At 37.8% G+C, this 10000-nt stretch overlaps 1 protein-coding gene across 1 annotated transcript in view; it reads right to left on the reverse strand.

Annotated features, from left to right (window-relative positions):
• LOC144957821 (peroxidase-like) overlaps nt 1-10000 on the reverse strand; it is a 44027-nt gene that overhangs the window by 18792 nt on the left and 15235 nt on the right. Inside the window, exons 11-15 of the mRNA XM_078889277.1 lie at nt 9479-9574; nt 7405-7474; nt 5999-6056; nt 3979-4151; nt 2358-2466 (exon numbers count right to left, since the gene is read on the reverse strand). Of these exons, the coding sequence (XP_078745403.1) occupies nt 2358-2466; nt 3979-4151; nt 5999-6056; nt 7405-7474; nt 9479-9574 (506 nt within the window). The remainder of the gene's footprint in view (nt 1-2357; nt 2467-3978; nt 4152-5998; nt 6057-7404; nt 7475-9478; nt 9575-10000) is intronic.

Genomic DNA, 10000 nt, shown 5'->3' on the forward strand with positions numbered 1-10000 from the left:
TGTTGAAGGCTCTATCCATTATTCGGCTTTTGTACTTAAAATTAAATGTTTATCCTACAACAATCTCTGTAAGTGTAAGATTAGGCAACTGTTGTCCTATTTAGTCTTAGCATATCCTATAATTTCATGAATAATTAAAGAGGGACAAAGGAGGACGCCCACCTCAATCATTACCCAATACAGCTAGACACAGATATAAAAGCACGTGGTGTGTATCAAAATGCACAAACACACACGTATGTAACACACGCATGCTGACGTCATGAAGCATCGCCCGAGCATTATGGCCTACAGCCACAGCGCATGTGATGAGCGTTGACCAATTAGAATCATTCATTTGTAAGGTTGTCAGAGAAACACCGGGACTTGTTTTTAAAGTTCATTATTGGTTGAACCATGAAATTGTGGAAACAGTCATGCTTTCTCTGAGATAGATAAAGACACGCCCTTTGCTGTGATATCTTACATCTTATTGGTGGAGAAAAAGACTCGGTATTACTAAGCTTTGGAAAGGGTGGCTCTCTGAGAGAAAGTCAACTCTCGTTTTGAATGTGTCACTGATAGTTGCATTTTTAAACTTGAAATTTATATAACTTATCGTCAATGTTTATGTTGAATTATTATGTTTTCATGTAGAAAAATTATTGTAGTTTCTGAAACAACCAAAAACTGAAATTTGATAATTTTGACCATTTCCACTTTAAAACCGGTTTTCTTCGTTTTCCAAATCCCGACTTAATACCGGTTCAAGGCGGAGGGTCACAAATTACAAATTGAATCAAAAGGTGGAATAACTATTTTAGTATCAGGATCTATAGGCAGATTCTTAGGATTACGGGACGTAAAAGAGCGAGGATGGATGATCTTCATTGACAACCAGCATAAATTTAGACTAGAAATTATGATACACAAAGAAACCAAAAGATCAGTTGTTGTTGGCCAGGGACCCTTATAAAGCGCCTTGAGCACATTTAGTCGATATTGTTCTATATAAATGCTCCAGCTTTATGATGTCGGGGGTGAACAATTTTAAGATCTATTTAGTACGGCTATGTGGTCTTGTGGTATGACATTCGCATTCTAATCGGAAAGTCCTGGGTTCGAGCCTCGCTCGGTGCATAGTTGAGTCCATGGAAAAGGGCCTTTACTCACATTCTCTCACCGTACTCAGATGTACAATGAGTACCTGGCCGATTGTATCTGTCGGGAAAAAAATGTAATATCGCCTAACAGGCGTCATCGTGTCTCGTTATATATGTTACGTGTTGCTGTTGGTCAGGGACATCCTTGTAAAGCGCTTTGAGTCGTTTAGTGGATTTTGAGCTAATGTTTACTAGAGGACACGGCGTGCCAAAGAGACACCTCTCAGTGATGCATTAATGGCATTATTGTTTTTGGTTTAGGTCGAAGACGGGTTTTGCTGGGTGGGGTTCCTGACCTCCCATAGTGGGCAGGGAGGTACATACTGTGTCTTCTATCCCCCTATGTCTGTTTTCCAACAAGCTTTCTGTCTTTGTCTTGGAATGAGATTACTTGGTTTTGTCCTGGCCCTGGCCGGATACCCTGGCTGGGAGGGAAACAGTCAAATGTATAGTTAGTTTTGGGAAATGATATTTTTTCCTTGTAAATCATCTCTCTGTTATGCACTGTACTATGTTTTGTTTATGTATTATATGGTTTGTAAACATTTGAGTGTATTCCTCTTAGTGGGAATCTGTGCTTGTGTCTGGATGAGACTTTTAGGTGATCTCAAACTAAGTACTTTGATAGTGTGCTCTTGGTATCTACAACTGTTGCCGATTTGAACCAATTCCCCTTTGTCTGCCTTATTCTTGGATGCTTTAATTGTAATTCTAGAACTCTTTACTATCCCATTTTCTTCCTTTTTACTGGCGCTGATGTGACCTTAATGTGTTGCAAGCGCCGTAAAATCCTTAAAAACAAAAACAAAACAAGACGTGTTTTGTATTGTGTTCTTTTTCTAAGCTGTCATAGTCATTTTTGGTCATTAATATAATCTGTAGAAAGAGCGAAGTTGACGTCACTCAGGTCATTCTTATTATTTTTTTAGGAAAGTATGTTAGCGATTAGTTCTCACTAAATTATTTCAATCAGACTATCAAAGTTAAAGATTATACATAGTTTTTTGCGTTGGCGTGTTTCGTTAGGCTGGCGGATATTATGAGCATTTTACCTAAATGCATATCATCAATAGATGAATACAACGAGGAGAAGTTCAGCGACCAACTATATCGATCTAACATATGATGATGCTGATGATGATGATGATGATGATGATGATGATGATGATGATGATGATGATGATGATGATGATAGCACCGGTTGGCGTGTCTTACCTTGACAGAATATTTGGTTCCTTCAGTCACCCAAGGTTGAAAGAAAATCTCGCTGATTGGTCGGTATCTCCCTGTATACAGAAGTCCGCTGATTTGGGAATGGCCAAATCTAGATAGGGAAAGAACAAAATTGATTAAAACGTGACCCCCATCTTTTCAAAGATGGGGGGGGGGGGGGTCCTGATAGCTCAGTTCGTAGAGTACTCGCCTCTCACCCAGAGGATCGATCCCGGGTGCGGTCTAGATTTTTAATGACCCCACTGTCCACCCAGCAGTGAATGGGGAGCTGGGTCTGTTAGATTTGGCGGAAAAGAACTTTGCGATAGACTAATGTCCTATCTAAAGGATAGCGAGTAATTGCTATTGTCCGTTTCACGCTATAGAAACCGGGATAAACTCCGGCTCCACGGGTCCAATGGCCCTGATGGACTACGACATCTTTTCAAAACTGTATCTATCAGCTCGTTTTAATTTCTTGTTGTTTATTTGATTTTAAAAAAATTGTATTGTGTTGTATTGTTATCTATTCGGCATCAAAATACTCACTGTTCTACCGCCTGATCAATAAAATAAAGATCTGAACAAGTGTGTATGAAAGGTGCCAGACAAAGCAAGAAAGAAAAATATAAGAAAAAAAACCATCCCCAAAATATCAGCCTTCCTCGACTGGGGATCGAACCTCAGACCTGTTAAAATCTTTATCTTACGCCTGCTCTTTAATTTCATATTTTGATCAATAAAACCAACACAGAAAACTATTTGTAAACTTTAACGTTTATAATATGATTGAGAAAATCGTGTGATAACTGGTCACCCATTTGGCGGTATAGATAGTATGCGCTTGTCTAAGAAGCTCACAACATTGCCATCCGGAAGTAGAACGGACCAACACACAAAACTGTATGTAACCATGAACGTTATAGTCTGGATAATACAGTTTAGTGAGAATTACTCATAAACGCGGATGGCAAAAATCAATAACAAAGGCCTGAGTGACGTCATCTTAGTCCTATCTATAAAAAAGGTAACAATGATCATAGACGTCGATTTGATTCCCGTTACTGTTTACAAACAGCCAAGTATGTTTGTCCGAGCACGTGTGCTACAAATCCCTTGTTTTGATAGGTCAAAAACCTACTGGTTAATTGGATTCAATAGTCTGATGTCACGCCACCCGGCAACGGCGGCCATCTTGGTTCTAAACAAAGAAAATCAATAATTTTTATTCTTCATGCTGGCTAGACCTTTTCATATGCCTTGTGATCAGAATGTGTAAAAGTCAAAACATGATCAAATTTATGGGGTTTTTTTTTCCTCTGGATACGCTTTTATGCTCGCCGGAGAAGTATTTCATACGGGCGGCCGCCATTGTTTCGATAGTTTAGAGCCAGTGTTATTAAGTTACCATGCGTCATTAGGAAGGAAGTGACGTTACGACTGTTGAAGAGTATTGGCTTCAACAGTCATGACGCCACTTCCCTCGTCATGACGCATGGTAACTTAGTAACTGGCTCTAAACTATCGGAACAATGGCGGACGCCCTTATGAAATATTTCTCCGACGTGACATCAGACTAATGAATCCTATTGTGATACAAAAAGACCAACTAGCCGTAGGTTACCTAAAAGCAGCGACAGCAAATTCATTAATAATCCCAGGATTGAGGTCAGGGTCATACTGGTAGACTCCGGGGTCAAGGTTGAAGAACTTGATGGCGTCCGGCCCGATTACGTGGGGAAGGTAGTCTTCGTAGGTAATCTTTTGATACATGGCGATTATGATTCGTCTGGTCTCCTGAAAGGTAAGAAGTTCAAGGTTCAAAGTTCAAAAGTTTATCTTGCCATTTGTTTGTTGTGATTAATCAGTATCATATTAATATTTCTTTGAAAAACAACAACAGCAACAACAACCACACCTATAATTATAATAAGGATAATGACCATATGTAAGAGAGTCAGCTTATGCAAGAAATTTACTCAGGAGTTTTGAGAAAAACATGATCATAAAACACGGTAAATATTAGAAAGAACCATGGGGGTAGCTGCAGGAGATTGCATTTATGCTCGGTTGTGTCCACAAAACACGGTCGTCGCAACTCAGGGGATACGTATAAAACTTAGGGGATACGTTAAAAAACTCAGCGGATATCAGTAACAGATTGATGCTATTTTTGGTTATTATACATAAGATGCGTCATTTATCAAAGTACTTTTATGTCATAAGAGGCGGGGTTTGATAGTAATGTTCGAGAAAATTCTTGTTATTTTTAACATACAAGTTGAGCATGATTCGCTATTACTTGAAAGAGGCAGGTTTTGAATATCAATTTGGGATGTCAAAGATCAGTAGGAGTGGTCAAAAAGAATTGTGGGATAGTTTACGATAGGGTTCAAAACAGGGTGTTTCTATTCTATATGTCATTTTTTCTTTTATTCTGCATTTGACTTCTTTTATTTTCTGCATTTGACTTGACTTTGAGCTGCACATGTTTACTCTAAACTTTTGTGTTCACCATCATTAATTGAATTTTACGGACTTAGAAATATTCCACGTATATTGAAAATGGTTACTTAGGCAAAACGACTTAACATTTGGATTGATTTTACGGATTTGGGATTTATGAAACTGATTGAATTATGACCATGCTATTTGATTTGGATTTGGAATTTATCACAACAAATAAAGCAGTAAAAAATTTAAATTGGAATCTGGACTTTTATTTGAATGTCTTGATGTTGTACATTCAATTATCATCATCGGCCCTTGAACTCTTTGGTCATTATTAACATCTACAACACAACGCAAAGGAATAATATTACCATCTATCATAAAAACACTATACGATCATAAGCCATTACATATGTGTGCAACTACGCCACACATAATGATGTTAATAATAATAGTATTGTTGATGATAATGGTGATGATGAACATGATGATGATTATGAAGATGATGATGATGATGATGATGATGGTGATGATGATGATGATGATGATGATGATGATGATGATGATGAAGATAATGAAGATAATGATGATGATGATGATGATGATGATGATGATGATGATGATGATGATGATGATGATGATGATGATGATGATGATAAAAAAAAATGGTAAAATATCACCCACCCTGGCTTCAGTGTGGAGGAAAATTGGAGAGAAATGTGGAACAGGGAAACACCAAAAGGAGGAAACATAATTAAAGATCCAACCAAAAGAGTGCCTGCATTCAATAACGCCAGGAAATACTGGATTTCCTCAAACCGCCTCTTAACTGGACATGGCAGAACTGCATCAAATATGCGCAGATGGAAACTTGGAAACAGTGATACCTGCCAGAAATGTCAGGCAGCCCCAGAGACCAGCGATCACATCGTCCCCCACTGTCCAGTCACTAAACTTGAAGGTGGCTACGAAACCATACTTAGGGCGGAGGAAGACTTTAGATGCTGGGTTGACGAAATACATTTGGAAGTGTAGCCATACGCTACTACTACTACTACTACTACCCGTCCTGTCCTACAAGTTAACCGTTGGTTTTTGCAATGAACCTCTTGATTAAGCGCTTATAGAACGTTTAGTGAATGTTGCGCTATATTAAATACTCAACTATTAAATGATAAAAAACCAGCACACACCTGGAAAATTCTTTCATCATCCCATTGAGGGTTTAAATCTCCCAAAATCTTGGCCAATCTGAAAGAAAGACAACATCCCTCTCCCTAAATAGTAATAATAATAATAATAATAATAATAAAATAATAATAATAATAATAATAATAATAATAATAATAATAATAATAATAATAATAATAATAATAATAAAATAATAATAATAATAATAATAATAATAATAATAATAATAATAAATAATAATAATAATAATAATAACATTAATAATAATAATAATAATAATAATAATAATAATATAATAATAATAATAATAATAATAATAATAATGATAATAATAATAAAGATTTTATATAGCGCAATATACACTAAACATGGTCAAAGCGCTTTACAAAGGGTCCCTAGCGAAAAGCAACACTTAACATGTCGAACGAGACATAACGCCTGTTATGCGATATTACAATTTTTTTTTCGGACCGAGACAACGCTGTTACCGGCTAGGTACTCATTTTACAGAAGGCGAAGAAGCCAGCAGGGTTGTCCAGATTCCAGATTGGTCCGCTAAACAAAGTTTTAACAAAAGTTATGAATAAGAGAAATCATGAATACATGCCGAACAGCTGATCCCAACGGCCTCCCAGATTCTGAGTATCACTCAATAATCTTTACACAGATGACTTTTTCAAAAAGCGATTCTGGACAGCGCTGTGGTGGGTTTCTTTGCTTCACAAAGTGAGCAAAAGTATGGTGATGGCAAATGCTCACCAGCTGGAAATATAACGATAAGTATTGAATTGTAAGGGCTAGCCTACACCGGAGACTGACTCCGACGACCCGGCAATGTGTCCTCTGCCGTCTTCCGGAAAAAGACGTCGGACACGGATAAAATACTAAGAATAAAGAAAATAGCCGCTAACTAAACCTACCCATACCAAGCTCGAAAAAAAAAAAACGGCAGAGGACGTCGGGTGTTATGTATGGGCAGGTCTAGCGGCTCTTCTATTATTATTATTATTATTATTATTATTATTATTATTATTATTATTATTATTATTATTATTATTATTATTATTATTATTATTATTATTATATATTATTATTATTATTATTATTATTATTATTATTATTATTATTATTATTATTATTATTATTATTATTTTGTCCGTGCCCAACGGCATGCAGAGGACGGGAGTGCCGGGTCGTCGGAGTCAGTCTCCGGTTTGGGTTATCCCTAACCCAAAACGTCCAAGGTATCTGCTGTCTTCGTCTCATAAATTGAAGCCTACAATTCAATACCTATCGCTATTTTTTTCCTTCGAGCTTCAAGCAGCAACAGTTTCATTATTCAACAGCTGGAAGGCCATCTGCTATGGCTGATAGGCATGTACTAAGGGGTGCTATAGGATTGACCCACCTGTTATGCTCCCTGACGAAGATAAGATGCACAGCAGTCAGACCCGGAAACTCGCTAACCCTTGAATCACCTGACAGATGGTATAAAGAACGAAATAGGCTTCAACAGTCGTGACGTCACTTCCCTCGTAATGACGCAGAGTAACTTAGTAACTCGTTCTAAACTATCAGAACAATGGCGGACGTCCTTATGAAATTATACTTCTCCGACGAGAATAAAAGTGTATCCAGTGGAGAAAAACATAAATCTGATCATGTTTTGACTTTTATACATTCTGATCACATGACATGTGAAAAAGTTCTAACCAGCATGAAGAATAAAAATTACCGATTTTCTTTGATTAGAACCAAGTTGTTGGTTGCTGGTACTCTGGTGGCCTGATCTCCAGAACACGTGCAGAAAATTTTAGATATAGTGGTGTGCAAAAGTGAAGAGATGGGCCTGAAACTAAATATTAAGAAAACCCAAAGCATGGTGGTCTCAAAGAATGACAACAACACGACCTTCCACTTGTCAAGCAAAGGAGAGACCATCAAGCAAGTAAAGAAAGTGAAATATTTAGGCCATGACGCACGTGACATAGAGGATATAAAACAAAGAATAGCAATAGCAAAAAAACGTGTTCCATAAAATACGACCAGTTGTGTCAAACAACAACCTAAACTTGAAGACCAGAATGAAAGTAGTATAAACACATGTTATAAGTACCCTTTTATACGGTTGTGAAACGTGGACGCTTGACACAGAATGTACGAGGAGGTTAGAGGCATTTGAAATTTGGGTGTATAGAAGAATGTCGAGGACAGACAGGTGTACGAACGAGGAAGTGTTGGAGAATGTGAGAAAGAGAAGAATTCTGATCGATGACATCAGAAAGAGGCAGTTATGGTTTCTGTGACATAATATGTGGAGAAGAGACGGAATAGAAGAGTTGGTAACATCTGGGGTGATCGAAGGAAAGAGAGCTAGAGGAAGACAAAGAATGACTTATCTAAATAACCTAAGAATGACCAAATTTGACTTAAAAAGCAACACAGATTTCATGCGCACCGCAGAGGATCGTGATTCGTGGAGACAGCTGACCGGAAACGTACTTAAGAGTACAAGCCACGATGGATGATGATGTTGGTTGCTGGGCGATGTGACACCAGACTATTGAATCCTATTGACAATAAGATCATTATGCGATTGTGTGGTCTTGTAGTATGACACTCACTTTCCGATCCCGACAATAAACAAGCCCAATAAACACTTTAACTTTTATATAGCGCAATATCTACTAAACGTGCTCAAAGCGCTTTACAAGGCGTCCCTGGCCAACAGCAACATGCAACATGTAGGACGTAACATGACGCCTGTTAACCGATATGACAATTTTTTTCGGACAGAGACAACGCTGTATACGGCCAGGTACTCATTTTACACCGAGTACGGTGAGAGAATGTGAGTAAAGGGCCTTATCCAAGGACTCAACTATGCGCCGAGAGAGGATCGAACCCAGGACCTTCCGATCCGAACGGAAGTGTCATACCACAAGACCACATAGCCGCACACTTAGATAACCACACCTCTCGGACAATCGTCATAATGTAAACAATGGTAAACTTGCACTACACAGGTTTTATCGATGGTATGTGTATAAGTAAAATAGCCACACTGTTCTACTGCTTGATCATAAAACCAACATAGAAAACTATGTGTAAATTTAAACATTAATAATATATAATCGAGAAAATCGCGTGATAACTAGTCACCCATTTGGCGAAATAAGAACAATAACAATGATCAAAGAGAGGTCGAATTCATTCACACTGTTGATACAGTTTTTTGCCATCCATAAACATGGATGGCAAAAAAACAATACCAAAGACCTGAGTGACGTCATCTTCGTTCTATCTATCTTTAAACAGCCTGATCATGATAAATATCTCACCGAACTCCATCAATTGGATGTTCAAGGTTACACATAATTTTGTGTGTTGATATATTTAATTTGGCTGGCGGATTTTGTGAGTATATTACCAAAATGCATAGCATCAATAGGAGAATTTTTAAACGTCCAGTTTATTGTTACCTGAATGAGGACAGCTTGAAACTCCGATAACGCTTTTCCTGCATTGATAATTCCCTTGGTATGGGAGGGTGTTGTCCATGGTAACTTTGAGTAAACCTGGGGTGGTGGGTTAATATTAAAACACGTAGGAGTAACGTGTAGAAGAATAAATCAACCTTATGAATATCTATCTACATTGTCTTACACTGTTACATTACCATCCTCTTCCTCCTCCTCCTCTTCCTTTTACTCCTCCTCTTCCACCAAAACATCCTTTTCCTTTTCCTCATCCTTGGCACAACAAAGTATATCACAAACCTTACAACAAACATAACTACAATCTTCTTCCTTCTCCTCCTCCTATTCATCATCATCATCATCATCATCATCATCATCATCATCATCATCATCATCATCATCATCATCATCATCATCATCATCATCGTCATCATCATCATCTACATCATCATCACCTACATCATCATCATCATCATCATCATCACCATCATCATCATCTACATCACCACACCATCATCACCATCA

Source organism: Berghia stephanieae, chromosome 12 (assembly GCF_034508935.2).
Source record: "Berghia stephanieae isolate SIO BIC M18660-M18661 chromosome 12, UCSD_Bste_1.3, whole genome shotgun sequence".
In the NCBI taxonomy this organism is placed as follows: domain Eukaryota; kingdom Metazoa; phylum Mollusca; class Gastropoda; order Nudibranchia; family Aeolidiidae; genus Berghia; species Berghia stephanieae.